This window comes from Serinus canaria, chromosome 5 (assembly GCF_022539315.1).
Source record: "Serinus canaria isolate serCan28SL12 chromosome 5, serCan2020, whole genome shotgun sequence".
Taxonomy (NCBI): Eukaryota; Metazoa; Chordata; class Aves; order Passeriformes; family Fringillidae; genus Serinus; species Serinus canaria.
In genome coordinates, this window is record NC_066319.1 from 56693430 (window position 1) to 56711693 (window position 18264).

At 54.7% G+C, this 18264-nt stretch overlaps 1 protein-coding gene across 1 annotated transcript; it reads left to right on the top strand.

Moving 5' to 3' along the window:
• The first annotated feature begins 10678 nt into the window (after positions 1–10678).
• On the top strand, positions 10679–13614 carry SIX1 (SIX homeobox 1). The gene is made up of 2 exons (XM_030240227.2): positions 10679–11286; positions 12296–13614. The coding sequence occupies exons 1-2, from the start codon at positions 10727–10729 to the stop codon at positions 12582–12584; spliced, it is 849 nt and encodes a 282-aa protein (XP_030096087.2). The 5' UTR covers positions 10679–10726; the 3' UTR covers positions 12585–13614.
• Positions 13615–18264: the final 4650 nt, after the last annotated feature.

Consider the following 18264-nt stretch of genomic DNA (forward strand, 5'->3'; position numbering starts at 1 on the left):
CCATCCCTCTCTCACCCTGCACAGCCTGACCAAGCCCTGGCACAGGTTGGCCTGCAAAGAGTTCCTTGTCCTGATGTCAAAACCTGCACCACACCCATCATCAGCTGGGACACCCTGCAAGAGCCCCTCTGCTTTCTGCACCCCCTGGTTTCTGCACTCATCATTCCTCTTCTCCTCCCTGCTGCTCACAGTTCTGGAATGAACAAGCAGGAGAGCTCAGCTCTGTTAGGAGGATACCTCCAAAATGTGAGCTTAACTCAGCTGCTCTTCAAACCCTGCCCAAGGACACACTCCTGAGTTCTGGCTGCTCGTTCTCAGGCACCATCAGGGCTTTCTGCCCCTGCCTGTCCCCAGGACAAAGGTTTCTGCCTCTCTGTGGTCTTGGCAGAAGGAGTGATGTGTCCCCTCCGTGGTCATTGCAGAGTTCAGCCTGCTGCACCAGTGCACTCTGCAGGAGCAGGTGACTTCAGCCAGGACATCAGATCACAAGTGTGGTTACAGAGGGCTCTGCTGTGGGGGGATCATTTGGAAGGATAAGGTGGATAAGCAGGAGAAGTCACCTCTGAAACCTCGTGGAGCCTAAAATCCTAGATCAGCCTTTGGAGCCTGGCTCAACCCAGCTTTTGGCTTCAGAAATTCAGAGCTCAGTTTCTGCTACAAAATTGTGCTGTTTGATTTCTGCAACTTGCAGCAGCACCTCCTGCTTCCACACCCCAGCATGTCAAGGGAACACTGGCATTGCCTGGTGTAATTGTGCTCTAGAGGCAGCAACAGAAAAATTGCTGTACATCTTCCTCCACTTCAGCCCTGCAAAACCCTTTTTCACCTCCCTGGAATGTAAGTTTTCCATCATTCCCCTCTGTCTCCATGCTGAGTTGCACAGGACCCCATCTTTAGAGAAGAATCACAGTGTTAAAACTCCCTTTCAAATGTATTTTAATTAAGTATTTATAATTAATACTGGAAGCCGCGTAGAAGATCACAAGTCCTGACTCTTGGTGTCTCCAGTCCTCCATGCACAAACACAAATGAGCTGCCAACACACTCCTCAAAGCTGCTTTCTGCAGCTCAGTGATCCTGTTGAGGTCTGCATGCTTGGAAGGAAATTATTGGGGTGCCAGCAGCAGCCATGACCACTTTGTCTTTAAAGCTGAGGAATGCTTTGGAAAGTGATTGTGTACAGAAATAGTCATAAAAAAACCCAATTTTTTCATGCTGTCCTCATGCTCAGCCTAAGAACTTCACCAAGCACCCATCCAGTACAACTGATGGCAAAGATAAGTTTCTACCACAACCTTACCTCAAGAAGTGCAACCCCAGGTGCATTCACAGCTGTGCTTTGGGAGTTAAGTGGAATTGCTGGAAATCTCCCAGAACTGAAGGAACTTCACTTGAACATGAGAAAAAGGGGAGGGGAGAAAAACACCATCAGTAGATTAGACACAGTGATCTGATCCAGTCGAGGCACAAAGAACATTAAAATAGAACTGAAACTCAAATTTGGGGAAGCCAAGAGAGAGAAAAGCTGGGTGTTAATTAACCTGCAAGATCCACAGACACAAATTATCACAGGGGCCAAGAGCTTGTCCCTGAAAGTGTGGAAATACATACATTTCTACACACACCTGAGCAGATATAAATATATGTGTATAACTGTGTTCTCTCAGGGCTGAAAAGGACTTGACAGCCCCATTCAGTCTTTCCCCCAGCTCCAAGACAAGATCAAATAGACGTCGGTATTTTCTGACAGATGTTTGTCTAGACCTGTTTTTAAACAGAGAATCTCCCACCTCCCCAGGCAATTTATTCCAGCACTTCCTTTTCTTCTTCAGCTTCATACACACAGGCACAGGTATCTTGATCTCAGAAGGTGAGGGGAGCAGCCTCTGATGCCTTGCACATCAAAGCTTTGTGAAGTCATTTCTCATGGCAAGACCTTTCTTGCGGATGACGTACGAGCCCAAAAGATCCCATCGTGACCTGAGGTGACAGGCTGGGCTTGGGGGACAGCAGATGGGGCAAGGGGGGGCAAATGGGGAAGGAGGGGGAAATTCAGTCTTTTCTTTATTAACCTGTCAGATTAGTCTGCTGATAAGAGAGAGCAGCTTTGTGCACTCCATTTTTAGACTCAGACGTTAAGTTCCTCTCTTTTTTGATGGAATAAATGCAATTTTGGCTTCTCCAGCAGCCACCTCAGAAGAGATGCAGTCCTGTCAAACTTCAGTAAGGCAGAGGAAGGGATGAGGAATGAGGCTGTGCAGCTGGAATATGTAAATGGCAGGATGGAGAGTGGCACTTTTCCAGCCATGCTGGATATCTATTACCTCCACTTTTGGACTGACAATGCACCAAATGTTTCATTGCCTGGGGCCTTACAAAGCTGACCAGCTTTTATAGCCAAAAGCACTAATGTAGAAAGGCAATTGGGAATTAATTATTTAATGTGGTTCTCATTGGTAGAAAGCTTCCACCCTCTCCTGCATCTCAGCTACCATTATACATATGTTGCTTTTCTTCAGACTACAGAGATTAGACAGCAGAGGAAAATGTGATGGCTAAGTCCTGTTCCCACTTGCAATGAACTCCATTTAAATCAGCAGATTTGCATTCAATAACCAAGGGCACAGTTTGGCCCCATGCTAGGAAAACATTGTTTATGAACAAAAAACATAAATAGATTGCAGCACCTCAGTTTCTGAAAATAAGCCTTTTCATATGTGTGCTCCCAAATTCCCTCTTTGAAAGGCAGAATTCCTACTTAAAAATTAAAATCCATGCAAGTAGCCCTATTTGTAGGAAATTACATCAAGCTCCCTTTAATTTGGCTCTTTGGATGCCTCACTGGAGCAGACAGAAAGGTGTATCCCAAATCCACTGCATCTTGGTTCAGCTCCAACTTCTCCCAAATTCTAAGATAAGAAGAATCTATTTCATTTAGAGCCTTTTTAGTTATGACCTGTGAAGAAGCAAATGTCCTTTTGAAGATCTCCCTGCAACAGCTGCATGCCAGAGACTCCTGGCCAAGTTACTTGAAGAGCTTAAGGATCAGGCCCCACGTATTTAAAAAAACAAAGTGCAAAATAAGATTCTGCAGCAGGGCTGAGAAGGGGCATGGACTTACCTGTCAGTTGTGATACGTGGGAAACTGGTGACTTCTTCCCTACAGTCAACACCGCCAGAATCATTCCAGATGAAGCTCCAACAGGATCCTGCTGAAATTCAATATAGCGAATTACAGGAATGAATTTATTGCAATGTGTCATATTTTGCCAAATACAAAATATATTGGGTTTGCTTTTTTTTTTTTTTTTTTTGCCTTTCAGATGAAAGATATACAGCTGTACAGATGTGCTTTTCTAAGATCCAGTGGCATGAAACCTGAAATGCCCCAGCAAGATTCAGGAGAGAGTTTTAATCACCATGGAAGCACGACACTTTTGAAGGTCTATGAAATTATACACCCAGGTCTGAGAAGAGTAAACTTATCCGTCTGCAGAGATCTGCTGATAAACAGAGACAACTCATTTTCTCCTGGAAAGCTGCATTATGTGTATAATCAGATGTTAGAGACGTTTGTGCTGGGAAGAGAAAGGAGAAAAAAACAGCGCTGGGAGAGGCTTTCTGTGAGGGAAAAGGGAAGGCAGTGTGAAAGCATTCCCTGCAAATTCAGGAGGTGGAAGAGAAGACGGGCTGAGCATCTCTCAGGGCCAGACAGAGCAAGGCTGGCGACGACAGAGGCATATGGAGACCCACCCAGGGCGCAGACAGAGCGAAGGACCCCCAGACCTCGGCTCACGCAAGGTGACCTTTCCCCTCTCTAAAATTTCAAAGCTGGCGTTGCCGGCGCTGAACAGACTGTGTGCCATATGTAACATGACCTCAGCTCTGCTCTGCCAAGCCACTGATGGCATCACTAATGAGAGGTGAAAGGTCCCCTCCTTGCAGCCAGCTTGGAAAGCCACCAGGAAGGTGGGTGCGGGATGGGGCCCCCAGGACTGGATCCCAGCAGGACCCCACTGCCCCACAGCCCCGTGTTCCCACTGACCCACCACAGGCACACACACCCCTCCAAAAGGGTGATGCTGCCTCTTCCCTTGGCCCAGCTGAAACTGGCACAGTCCCCCAGAAATGGTAACATTTGTTCAGTACCCGAATGCAAAGCACACAGGCAAACAGAGACTGGGATATAAATCCTGTCCCCAGTCCAGCTGCCACCCTCGCAGCCCCCGGCAGCACCCTGCTCCCAGTGTGGATCCTGTGCTGGCCAGGTGGGGAGAAGGATTTGTGCTGGGGGATGGCACAGAGGGAGGAGAGCCTCAAAGTGCCTGTGTCTATCCGAGGAGGACCCAAAATATAATTTTGATTTTTTTCCCAAGCATTTTGCACGGAAATCATTATAATAATATATTGCACAAAAGAAAAAAAAAAATCAACCGTCACCCTCTCTGCCTTTTTTTTGTTTGTTGTTCCCTTTTTAAATATGGGGGTTTTTGCAGTTTTCCCGGCGTCCAGCGCCCCCGTCCTAGCCATCACTTAAGGCAGGGACAGACAGGATCCCCCCCGAACTCCCTGCTCCAGACATGGGTGGGGACGGTCCGTGCGAGTGTGGGTGGGTGTCACAGATGCGGGTGGGGTGCGGAACCCGGGCGGGTTCGTGCACTCAGGGCTGCGGCAGCGCTCACATGGCTCGGTGTGAGCCCACAGGGAGCTCGGGCAGGGTGCCTGTGCCACTTGAGCTCTACGGGAGCGTGCCTTCGGGGGAGGGGGAGTGTCTCACAGGCGGGTGGGAAGTGCCCACGGGTGGATTTTGGGGTGCGGGCACACGGAGGGGCACAGTCGAGGGGGTGCGCACGTCGGTGGGAGCGCACAGGCGGCATGTGGAGGGTGGCACATGGGTGGGTGTCACAGCGCCGGTGCGGGCGGGGGCTGCGGTGCCCCGCACCCCCAGCTCAGCCCCGGCACCCCGGGGGGATCGGCCGCGCTGGAGCCGCCTCCCCGAGCGCACGGCGCGGAGAAGGCGCCCGCGGTTTGTTTCGCTTCTGGAGTGACTCATTCCTGGCAGATGTGGCACCGCCGAGGTGCAGCGGGGACCCACCCACGCCCTCAGTACAAATACCCCACCCGCGGCCGTGCTGCTGCCTCCCCACGCAGGGCCAGACCCCGCGGGGAAGGGGCTGGATTTACCCCTCGCTGCTCTTCTGCCGGGGATTCATTTTTACATAGCATCCGGCGCTGAGAGATTCAATTATTCGTTCCAAATATTATTCTGCCCCTCGCCCTCAGCACACCCTGATCTCGTAGGGGCTCAGGCGAAGCTGCCCACGCGTGTTGGGTCGCGCTGGGATGTATCCAGCTGCGGGCCGTGGAGTGGCTGCAGAGAGGCAGCTGGGGCGTGTTTTTTCTCCCACGGAGGAGCCGCATCCCGAGGGAACATCCTGCCGGCTGCAGAGAAGCAGCACTCGAACCCGCGGCAGCTCCGCGCCTGGTTTGGCCGCAGTCTAACTCCTGCTGCAGTATCCTATTTTTAAAAATTTGTAAAAATTAAGAAAGAGGCAGAATTCGCAGCTAACATAGCCTCGCGTACGGCAAACACTATTACGCGGGGAAAAGAGAGGAAAGCAATGTCGGGAGAAAGCGAATCTCAGCGCTCATACCGCGCGTCCCTGCGCGCCCGCGGGGGGATCCCAGCGCCCCTTCCCCTCCTCGGCGTGGGGACCCCACCCCCGTGCGGGGGCTGCGGACCCGCAGAGACACTGAGGGGCTTTGGGATGGTGCAAGCAGCTGGGGATGGAGGGGTGGGGGTCTCCCCCATAGAATGGGGGGCTGCAGCTGATGGGTACCCGAGGGCCGTGTGACAGACACGAACGCGAGGGGAGAGGCGGCACAGCCCGTGCCGGCTGGAAGGAGAGCCGGCAAAGCTTCCGTGCAGAAAAGGAGTTAAACCCCGCCGTTGTCCTTTGATTTAGGAAATGGCTCATCCAATTCAGTTCCAGATTATTCAGGGGCAGGCTGCCTCGCTCGCTCCCTCTCTCCCCACACCAGCCCAAACATCTTGAAGTAATCAGCAGCTGAGAACGGAGACGTCCCCCTGGCATCTCAGGTTAAAGAAGGAGGTCCAGGAAAATGTGGTAGAGCCATTACAAGAAACCTGAGATGCATTCATCAGAGACTCCAATTGCCATCGCATTAGGATTGATTAGAGACCAGCAGTACCGTAATGACCCGGAAAGCGGGGCATACGGGGATTATTAATATCAGACTTCTCAAAGGAGAAAAAAAAAAGGAAAATGAAAAAAAAAAAAAAGAGGAAAAAAACGGAGGAAAAGAGGGAAGAATCAGGAGGGAAAATTTAAAAAACAAAAGCAAATCGCGGGGCTGCTGCTCGGATGCAGACTTACCTGAGAGCACAGGCACCGGCGAGCCACACCGACGAGAATTTATCTAACTTCTGGGAAGCAAAAGCAAACAAACAAGGAAAAATCGCCTCTGGACTCCCTGAAATCGCCTGCTCCCATGCACGGCTCGCACAGACTCCCAGAGCTGCGGCCGCGGGCCGGGCGGGCCACAGTTCGGGGGTCCCAGCCGGGGGCTCCCCCTCCTGGGCCAAAGGACGCCGTCCCCGGGCTGGCGACAGCAAGGACAAGTTAAAGAGCCACCAAAGAGGAGCAAGGAGACCTCGGTGGCTCCTCTCCTTCTCAGTTCCCTGAGCCAAAACAAATCAGCCCCTCCTGGTCTCGGTTTAAATGTAGCTCACTGGATAATTAACTCCATCTTTCCAGCTCTGCTTTAACTGTTTATTTAGTGTCACCCCGTATTACCATCACTAGCACTTTCCTCCGAACAGGAGGAGCTGGAGGGTTTCACCTCCCAAAAGGAAATTCTTCGTAGCTTAAAAGAATCAGCATCCAGGAGGTACATTAACGAAAAGGGAAGGGGGGAACGGGATCTGGGGGTCCCATGGCAAAAGCGGGAGGAAATAAGGGTGGAGGTGGGGGGGACAGGGACAGAAAGACGTTTCTTTCTCGGAGAGAAGAAAACAACGCGTGATCACCTCTAATCCTTTGAAAAATGTCCCGGTAAGTGCGCGAAGAAAGAGCCCTTTGTGCCCTGGGGATCGGCCACATCGGGAAGGCCTTATCCTCATCCTTCTCCTGCCCCAGCATCCCGGCCCGGCCCGGCCCTCCTCGGGCAGCCCCGGCCCGGCCTGACCCCGCTGGGTGCGGGGGGACCCCTCGGTGGCACCCCCGGGGCGCGGGGCCCGGGCAGGGACGCGGCCCCCGCCCCGCGGACACCGGCTTTGTTTTTACAGGTGTCGGGAGGGCAATTTACTAACAAGTAATTAAAGGTCGCACCGGTCTGCAGGCGAGCCGGGCCAGAGGCTCTTGCAAGAGAAGAGCGGTGCATATGGAGAGGGGTTTGTTCTTCCTCATTAAAAAATAGAATAATAAAGGGGGGAGGGAAGAGGGGGAGAAAGAAAATACAAATCCTTTATTGTTGGGGAATAAGCCGGGAAGCTGGCTGTCTCCCTGCGCCTCGCATTCGGCGGGGAAGGCGGCGCGGATCCGGTATCACGTTGCAGATCCTCACTCGAGATAACGAAATGCGATCTATTTTTCAGAACAGCAAGTGGATGGGAAAGGAGCCTCTACAACACAAACCTCATTGACTTAATGGGCCGGTTTTGGATTTCGCCTTCGAAATGTTCGGCGAGTGGCAGCGTTGTGTTTCTGCCCCGCCGGTTCCCAGCCTCCAGCCCCGGTTCTCATCCCGACGACAAGCGGCTCCCAAAAACCCTCTGCTGGTTTTATTTTGCTGCGCTATTTGTTTCCTCTAGACTTTCGCACTTACAGGGGGAAAAAAATTAAATTTTACTTTTGATTGGGGAAGAGTTTTATTTCTAAGCTCGGAAGGAAATGGGGGATGTATTTGGTTTACTTTTTTTTTCTGCTTTGTTTTGATTTTCTGGCGAAATAGAGGAAAAACCCGCAGCGCATTTCGTGGGCTCCATCTTCATCCCCGCCCTGCGTTGTATAAATACATCGAATAAATAAGGGAGTAAATTAATTTCCCGCACAAACAGAGGCGATGGGTGCCCGGGCAATGGGGGCGAGCAGCGGAGGCCCCCTCGCTCGGCCGCCACCGCTCCGCGGGCGCGGAGGGGCCAGGCCCCGGCGGCGGGGGCAGCCCGGGGAGCACCGGCCGGGCGGGGAGCAGGGTGATGCTGCCCGGTGATGCTGCCCGGTGATAATGCCGGGTGATGCTGCCCGGTGATGCTGCCTGGCTGCTCCTGCTCCACCGGCAAAGGAAGCACCGAGAGGGGCCGGCGGCAGCTCTGCGCCGCTGTCTTGTTCGGTGACTTTTTGCTAATTTTTGCTTATTTTATTTGCTTCCTTGTTTATGTTTTTATTTTTTGAGCGGCTCGAAACTCTCATTTTTGTAGTTGCTTTTGTGATTTTTCAAGGGTTAAATGGGATGGGTAGTTCTGGAAATACATTAGCCTCTTCCCGTGGTTCAAAATGAAAGGTTCCTAATTTTTAGGAAAACCAAGCCCGGAGCCTTAACGAACATAGATGCTCAGCGGTCCTTGCCTGCAGCAACTCCCAGGTAGACCCCGGCGGGTCTGTCCCCTCCTTTTGTGAATTTTGATGAGAGGGGAGAATAAAGTCCCGCTCAAGAATCGCGAGAAGCCTCCGCTCAGCCCTCGCCCGTGTCAGCTCTTCCGCCGGCCGCATCGGGATAATTTGCTTATTCCCAGCAAGAGCGGTGTTTGTTTTGGTCGGCCTTTTACAGGAGGAAAAAAAAAAAAAAAAAGAAAAAGAGAACAACAACAAAAAAGGAGAACTGTGAGGGCAAGAGAAGCCCGCTCTCGTTACAATGCCCAGGGGTTTCCCCAGTCCCGCGTTGCGTTTCTCTCCTCCTTATCCAGAAGTTACAAACTCTCAGGTCCGTGCTCTTCCCGAGCCGAGCACCTCATTAGAAAGAAGAAAATAAAATTTAAAATGAATAACAATAGAAATGAGGGATGGGGGAACCCACCCCTGGGCTGGGCAGGGCGCTGCTCCTCCAGGACGCGGCCGCGGGCGAGCCTTATAATTCTGCCTTATAATTCTGCGCACTTGCTCCAGACTTTAGGGTATTAGTTGATTTTAGAGCCGGGTTTAAGGCTCCGTTCCGGTCCCCACACAGCTGCCTTGTCAATAAGGATCTGTTCCAAGTAGACATTCCTTCTGGGAGGACATTGCAGCTCTTTAAGACTTCATCTGCAACATCATAAGTACTAAAATAAAATGGCAAGGGAAAATTACCAGACACATGGTCATGGGATATGGAAGCGCCCTGACTCCAGCGTACATAGTACAGTCGCTGTACAGACTGGGTGGCAGGGGCTTAATTTAAACAGCCCCGAGACGCGAAGTACGTGGGAAAAACAACAATCCGGATTTAGGAAAATATCGGCCTTTCCCACGTCGTGGAGCGGGCAGGGAGAGCCACCGGCCCCGGCTCCGAGCCCCGCGGCCGGGAGCGGGCTCCCCTTGCCTTGGAGCAGTGAACTCAAATAAATCCGACTTGGTAGGTCAAATAAATCCGACTGTCTTAGTGAGGACAAACAGGTTTTAAAGAGCCCCGCGATGGCTCTTAGCGCCCGCGGAACGAACTCATTCCTGAATCCAAAGCGTTCTGGAGTGTGCTTAAAATACGGGCTTCAACTTATCTAATCAAAGATAAATACAGCCATAAAGACACCCCCGGCCCCCCGCGCCCTGCCCTTATCTCACCGCATTGTCCTCACCTCCCTGCTGACAATAGATTATCTTTGCTTAGGGAGCCTAATTGTTTTCTAATTTTTTAAATAATTGCTTTTGAGCGGGGGTGTGCAAATGAGGATTAGGCTAATTAAAGCGCCGCCGGTGGGTGCAGCGCTGCTGCCCGCGGTCTGCACGGGGCTGCCCCGACCCGCCGGCCCCCCCCCCGCGGCGAACGGGGCAGAGCGAGGGGCAGGAAGGGGCGCACGGGCCCCGCGCGTTATTCAGCTCCTCACGAAAGCATTATTTATTCATCCCCAGCTCGAAGGTAATTAAATACGGGCTGCTTGTGCAGGGGACGGCGAGCGGGCGGGCGGGGGGCAGGAGTTTTGGGGAGTAAAAAAGATGGAAGATAGAGAGAAAGACAAGAGCCCGCAGTCAGCGGCTTCCCCGGAGATGCGCCCGGGGGCGCGGGTGGCGGGGCTCCCCCGCGGCCGCCGGGGCCGCACCCGCGCAGGGGCGGTGGCGGGACGCGCAGCCGCGGCCGGGGCCGTGTCCGGGGCCGTGTCCCCGCCGCCAGGCCCCGCCCGCCCGTGCCGAGGCTCTGCCCGCCGGGCCGGGCTGGGCTGGGCTGGGCTGGGCTGTCCGGGCTGGGCCGGGCCGGGCCGGGGGTGCCCAATCAGCGCGGCGCGGGGGCTCGGGCGCTTTAAGCGCGGCGGCGGCGGAGCGGGGACAAAGTCCCCCCGGCGCCGCGACGAGCATCCCCGCTCGCCCGACACACCGCCCTCGGCTGCCGCAGCGCTTCCCCGCTCTGGGGCCGGCACTGGGACCGGCACCGGGATCGGGATCAGCACCGGGCCCAGGCCCGGCGGGCGCCTACCCCGCGCCCCTCCGCCGCCGCCCTCCCGCGGGGTGCCCGTCGCCTCCTCCTCGTCCTCCTCCTCCTTCTCCTCGTCCTCCTGCGGCCGCCGCCGCGCTCGGCCATGTCGATGCTGCCGTCGTTTGGCTTCACGCAGGAGCAGGTCGCCTGCGTCTGCGAGGTGCTGCAGCAAGGGGGGAACCTGGAGAGGCTGGGCCGCTTCCTCTGGTCGCTGCCGGCCTGCGACCACCTGCACAAGAACGAGAGCGTCCTCAAGGCCAAGGCGGTGGTGGCCTTCCACCGCGGCAACTTCCGCGAGCTCTACAAGATCCTGGAGAGCCACCAGTTCTCCCCCCACAACCACCCCAAGCTGCAGCAGCTCTGGCTGAAGGCGCACTACGTGGAAGCCGAGAAGCTGCGGGGCAGACCCTTGGGCGCCGTCGGCAAATACCGCGTCCGCCGAAAATTCCCTTTGCCCCGCACTATCTGGGACGGCGAGGAAACCAGCTACTGCTTCAAGGAGAAATCCCGGGGCGTGCTGCGGGAATGGTACGCCCACAACCCCTACCCGTCCCCCCGGGAGAAGCGGGAGTTGGCGGAAGCCACCGGTCTCACCACCACCCAGGTCAGCAACTGGTTCAAGAACAGAAGGCAACGGGACCGAGCGGCGGAGGCGAAGGAAAGGTACGTGCCACCCTCCGATCCCCGCTTTTTCCCTTCTCCACCGTGCGGGGGGCGTCTGGGAACCCAGGGAGCTGCTCCGGGAGCGCGGCGAGTACTCGGAGCCGGATGGGATAGGAGCGACGAGAACACTCGGTTCCCTTCAAATCCCCCCCCTTTTTTTTTTTTTTTTTTTTTTTTTTTTTTTTTTTTTTTTTCCTCCTCGTAAACCGCGTTGCTTTTTCCCCTTCCGTAGAAACCCAAATGGGTTTTTCACCCGACCTCACCTGCCCTGGGGGAGAAACGAACCCCCACCGTCCTCTTCCAGGCCGCTCCGCCGCCTTTGTTTGCTGCCTGCCTTCCCGAGCAAACCGGGAGCGATGCGGAGCCGGAGCCTCCGGGAAGCGATCGGGATGCCGGGTCGTGTGTGGCCGGGGGTCGGGAAGGGTAGCTCTGAAGCTCGGAGGAGAGAGATGCAGCTCCGGGATGGCGAGGTGGGGGGAAGCAGAGGGAGATCGGGATGAGGACGCGCTGGCCGGGCCGGGCCGGGCCGCCGCCCGTACCGAGGCTACCCCGACAGGCGACGCGGTGGCCTCGGTGCGAGGTGGCCGCTCGGCCGGCGAGGCAGAAAGCCACGGAGGGCATCTCCTTCAGCCACCTCCCCACCGAGCCTCCTGGAGAAAACCCCGCACCCAGCTCGTCCACGGGCCGCACTTTCATTTTTAATTAAACAGAAAAGAAAACAGCCCCTCAAAAAAATCCCTTCCTCCAGTTTTCCCTCCTCACCTCAATTACCGGGCTGTTCGGTGTATTTATTTGTAGGAGGAGTAAAAGAAATAGGGACGATCCGTTATGAAATTATTAGGATTATTTTTTTCCCCCTTGAGAAGCATCTGCTCCCACGCTGGAACCAAACGCGAAGGATTTACGGTGGGCACTAGCACAATGCCCATCCCCGCCGCTTCGTGCCCGCCCTAACATCCGCGTCGTGGGATTATATATACAATTTTTTTTTTTTTTTGCCTTTCCGCAGAGAGAACACGGAAAACAACAACGCGGCCACAAACAAACCGAACCAGCTCTCGCCTCTGGATGGGAGCAAGCCCCTCATGTCCAGCTCCGAGGAAGAGTTTTCTCCTCCCCAAAGCCCGGATCAGAACTCGGTCCTGCTCTTGCAGGGGAACCTCAGCCACGCCAGGAGCTCCGGCTATTCCCTGAGCGGCTTAGCCGCATCCCAGACCCCGCACAGCCTCCAAGGCCACCAGCTCCAGGACTCGCTGCTGGGACCCCTCACGTCCAGCCTGGTGGATCTGGGATCCTAAAGGCCCTCGGCGGGCCGCCGGAGGATCGGGAGAGGAGATTCTGCTCGGGGACAGAGGCTCTGGGTTGTACATAGAGGACAGCACCCGGTTTTACAGGTCACCCGCTGATTGTTAACGGGACTCTCGTCTCTTTTCGCACAACCCCACATCGGCTCTTGCTCCAGTTCCCCCTCAGCGTCTCCCACTATCACCACGATTTTTAAATTTTTTTTTTCCACGTAGCCAAACGCAGAGAGCGGCAATAACCCTCATCAGCCCTTCGAGTTCAAACGAGTTGGTCCCAACGGGAATTACAGAAAAAAAAAAAAAAAAAAAAAAAAAAAAGAAAAAAAAGGAAAATAAACCCCCCAACCCCTGCTGGATCCGATTATACCCAAACAAATCCCAGCGCCGCGGGCGCGGTGGGGCAGGGTCGGCCGGCACATCCCTGCTGCTGCCTGGCCCGGTCCCCGAGGAGCTGGGACGGGGACAGAGGGAGAGAACCGCTGTACTGAGCCCTGTGGCGGAGTGGGAGGAGGGAGGGGAAGTTACGTTTACATTTTTCATATTTAGCCTTACCAAAAAGATTTCGATGTAGTTTAAATTAAAAAAAAAAAAAAAGAAAAAAAGAAAAAAAAAAAGAAATGTAAAAGAAAGAAAAAAGAGTGGGAAAAAAATATATCAAAAGCTGCAGTATTAGAGTTTTACCAAGTGCCTGTGTCTGACCGCGGCCGTGCGAGGCAGATACTGAGTGGGCTCCCGTGGACCCGCGTCCCCCACTTTTCTCCTCTTCGGTGGCGAAATGCATCGATGTGGCTAAAAATTAGGATAATAATAGTAATAATAAAAGTCGACGGCCATTTCCTCCTAATCTGCCCCAGCAGTTCCCCTTTGCCTTCTCCCGTCTCCCTCCTTCCGCTCGCAGCTCCCTCCGGCTTGCAGAGAGCCCGCGGATGGCGCTGCCTCTTTCGAGTATTTGTTACCAAAAATCGCATGTGCTTTCGGGTTTATTTTCTATTGTACCTAAACAGTCTAAATTAAACAACGCTGATGGCAGAACACCCAGGCTGCGCTTTTCTTTGCAGGGGCGAGCCCGTGCCCCTCTGCCCGTCCTCGCCCCATCCCCACGGGCTGCAGCGGAGGTTCGGGGCTGCGGAGGAGACGATGCCTCAGTCAGGGAGCAAGGACGGGGACAGAGGAGCCGCGTGGCCTGCTGTGCCCCGAGGGAGCCGGGCACCCGGCAGGGAGGGAGCGCCTGGCCCCGCCGCCCGCCCCGTCGGTGCCTCGCTGGTGCCGCTCCTCCCTGTTAGCGTTTTGCATCATTAAGTGCGTGTTTATTTAAGTCTCTGCCGTGTTTGTGCTCGGGGTCTTGGGCCATGGAGAAATGTCACCCTCTGCAGGAGGGTCTTGCCCGGCCGGAGCGATACGCGTCCCTCCAGCTCGATCCCCAGCGAGCCCCGGCCCCGCTCCAGAGCCCCTCGGGGAGCCCCCCCCACCCGCGGCCGGGCGGGGCAGCGGCTCCGTGCCCAGCCTCGCCCCCCTGGGCTCCGGCTGCGGGGGAGCCGGGCCGGGGCACCGGGGTGGTTTCCCTGCTCCCTCCGGACGGGCCCCGGCCGCCCCCTCGGGGGAACCGGAGCAGATCCCTCCAGGCTTCCTGAGCCCACGGCGCTTTGGGGGGGCATGGCCGGGGCAGGGGGACCTCCCGCCCGTCGGACAACGCGTGGCTCCCTGGGACCGAGGGCACGGACGTGCAAACCGCGTGGGGGGCGTGCAGATGCTTGCGCTCCTCTGTGGAGCCGGGGCAAGAGCCGGAATTGTGGGGGGAGCACGGACCCCCCTCTCTTGCTGTGCGGCGACCCCGACCTCGGCTGCCCGCCTGGGGAAGGGGACCGGAGGCGGCTCCTACTGCCTGATCCGCCGGGACCGTAGGGGACAGGACGGGACGGTCCGTGCCCCCGGTCCGGGCTCGCCCTCTTGTCCCTTCCCGAGGACCTTCATCACCTTCCGGGGGTCTCATCCAGTTCCAGGGCAGCCGTTCCCGTCCCCACGGGCAGAAAAAGGGAACCCCCGGGGAAATGCAGGATGTTTTTAGGGTCATCAGCTGCAGGCTCTATGCCTCGAGGATGGATAAAATCCAGCTCCGTTTTTTTTCCCAAACCACGGGCTCAGTGAAGAGGAAGGATAAATATTGCCCGGGGCTGCAGCCCTGCAAGGCGGGAGAGCCAAGCAAGGACTCGCAAGCCAGGAGTTACTTTCAAAGCAAACAGCTCAAAGGCGCTTCCTGCGTGTAGGCAGGCACAGGGTTCCTTGTCGAAGGCTGGGGAAGGTGCCACGGGATGCTTCCCTTGCCCAAATCCCCCTTTCCAGCACACACCTGCAGGCCGGGGGTAGTCTCAGTCCCACCCTCTACCCACCCCCTGCTCTCCATTTCCCAAAAGGGAGAGGGACGAGGTTGGCAACAGGTGGGAGGTGGAAAGGAGGGATGGAGGGTGCTGAGGGCATCCCCCTGGAAATAACTCCCTGGCCAGCCGTCAGGTAGGAACAGGGAGGCCCTGGAGCTGAGCCAGGCACAGGTTGCTGAGCTCTCCTCGATTAGGCTTGACCTCGCAGCAAGCTTTTCACAGCAGAGCCAGCCTGAGGCTCTTTCTCTCTAAGTTCTGCTTTGTGTTTCCACCGGCAGGAAGGAGTTAATTCGCCCCCCCACTCCCGTTCACCCCCCAGGACAGATTTCACACTGTGTCCAGGTCAGCCAAAAAAGGGGAGGAAACGAGAACAGCAGAATGATTAATTCTACCTGCTTTTCCCATGAGTGATCACCTGCTTTCGGGGTCATGAATAGCAGGTAGCTCTCCCCGTCTCCAGCTCTGAGAGCCTCATTTGTTTGGTGACAGCTGAGTGACAAGACCTGAAATCCGAGCCCTCAACTTTGCCTGATGTGTGGATAAAACCCTGGATGTTCCCTCAAACATTTCAGGAAATGAAAGTTGTAACGCGATCCCTCGTGCGCCCACATCTCCCCCAGCAACACACAAAAGCTCAAAGGAACCTTCTCGGATTAAATTCAGCCTGGAGAGGATGGAAGGAAAATGGAGAGCAGGCTGGGAAAGCTGGAACTGGCAGGCTTTTCTTCAGCACTTATTGGAAATGTCTGTCCAAAGCAAGGATTTAGAAAGGTCACCTCTACCGTAAGCGCTTCTTCCTCCGTTGGAGTCAGACGGGCAGCCTGGTGCTCCCCAGCCCATCTCCACTTTTGGGACTTCCTGGGGAGGGCTGTGGGGTGCACTTAGATTCCCCAGGCAGGAAATTCAGTGTATATAAGCAAGCACCCAAGGAGAAAGGCAGCTCCCTGCTCTCTCCCCATTTAATTTCCTGGGTCACGCTGAGCCAGCGCTGTCCTGTCCACGGACCACAGATCTGCTCTGCCCTGTCCTCCTGCCACTCCCCTTCCCCACCAGCCCCCCAAGGGCCAGGTAGAGTCCCACTCTCTGCCCCCACAATCCTGGGCCACGTGCTGGCAAATCCTCCGCAGAAGCTGCTGGTGAGGAGTGGATGTTGGCCCAGCCCTTGGATTTAAGTCCAACATTTCCAGGCCTGGCTCCCTAAAGCTTGCACATCCCCAACTGCAATTCCAGGAGTCCAGAGCCAAGATGTGGCACATTTGTGCTCTGTGTCTTTGCAAACCAGGCCTGAACAGCCAGAAAGTCAGAGTTTCATTTTAAGCACATGGGTTTGGGAATGTCAGCACCTGGAATGAGTCCAGGTGTGTGGTGCTGTCAGGATTAGGCCAAGGCATCCCAACCCCCTCTCTCCTGGGTAGGTGGAGCTGCCTGTCACTAGGCAGCCAGTGGCTGCTTCTGCTGTTATCCAGCCTGAAGATAAAGTACTATTTATCAATTGTTTAACTATTCCTGAAGTGCTTCAGGATCTGCAGGCTCTGTAAAAGAAACAGCACACGCCCCGAGATAACTCTTCACCTCTGAGCTTCTCCCTTGCTCCCGCTTTTCTCCAGGCTGCAACTCATGAATGCTGCAGAGGTGGAAAACCTCTCTGTCTGCCCACCCAATGTGCTTTGCTGTCAGTAATTTTGCACCCAAGGAAGAGCTTGCTGAGGGGTGACACTGCTGGAGATTGATGCCTGTCCAAGCAGCCTTCAGGGCAGGTACTGCAGCCTGCCCTGTGCCATGGACAGCAGCAGAACACAGAGTTTGCACCCCCTGGCTGGGGCAATCCGTGTCCAAGGATGGATTTTGCTGTTCCTGTTGGGGCTGAGGCTGTCAGGCTTTCTGAGGGCACCAGGTGCTGTGTGGGGAGGGCAGAGGTGGCCGAGGCCGGATCTGCAGGAGCTTGGGGGCAGTGCACAGAGTAACCTGACACGCTGCCATCTCACCCAGCTGCCTGTGGACACAGCTTTAAATATGGAAATAAGGGAAAATTTTCTTTAATCTTCAGGCAGATTACCAGCAATTTACCAGGCTCCCCAGAGGTTTTTAGTGCTCACCCCAACTGCAGCCTGATGCTGCCTGGAAGGAGGGCACCAGGCTGATCCCCCATCCCATGCCACCCTGTCTTTCCTTCCAGCTGGACTTTTCACCAAGTGCAGGAACATTCCCTCTCTCCCTGTGGTTTGTAGTGTTCATCCACATCTCCTCAAGTTTTAAACACAGGCTGAACTTTCTCTGAAGCATATAATCCCAATCCTAATAATGAGGTTAAAGAGGCAGATTTAGTTCAATTACAGTTTCCTGTTTTCATTTGTCCAGTGCTTTTGGAAAATACCCCTGTGGCAGAGTGACTCCTTCTCATCCCTGTCTTGGCTTCTCATCCACAGCTCAGCTCTGCAGGGATAGAGATGCTCTGGTATCTGCTCAGACTCAGGTGAATTTCAGCTGTGGTAGAAAGGCTATGGGAAATCCTCATGCCTGCATCTCAGGATGGAAGAAAAGGGGAAAACTTCTTTTTCTGACTTCAGGATGGAAAAGCTTTTAAGATAATAGCTGGAGCATGGATCAGCCCTGTTTTACAGGAGGGAAACTGAGACCTGGGGAGATGACAGACTTGCTGAAGGTCAGAGCAAGGGCGGGTGATGGGGTGGGGAGGGTGGCTGGTGCTCTGCACTCCCACACTGCCTCCCTTTTTAGTCCCCATAATAAGTCACTGGATCTTATCATTATGTAACACAATATTCTTAATATGAGACAAAACCAATTGACTAAAAAACAATGCCAAATGAGGCTTGTGGCTAACACTCCCTGAAGAAATTGTCTCTTTTCTAGAACTGAAAAAAAAAACCCAACAAAAAAACTCCACACCAAACAAAAACAAAAAAAAACAACACCCCAAGAAAATTAGAAACAATTGAAAAATGAAATCACATCTGCAAACTATCAGGGTGTTTCTCCTGAGCCCCAAAGGGAGGCTGTGTCCCCCCAGCCCTGCTCCCACTGCCCTGTGTGGGGTGGTGTGTGTCACAGGGACCTGCAGCTCTGGCCAGGAGGGCACAGGAGGGATTTTGTGGCAGTGCCAGGGATGCTGGCAGACACAGCCTTTGTGCAGCTTCACTCAACAGAAGGGCAGCATCACCCCAGAGCAAATCAGAGATGTTTTTAGGGAATTAAGATTTCTCTATGCCTAATGTCCTGGGGCTGGCAAGGAAACACAAAGAGAAAGAGTTCAAGAGGGAAAGAAGTCAGTTTATAAACTG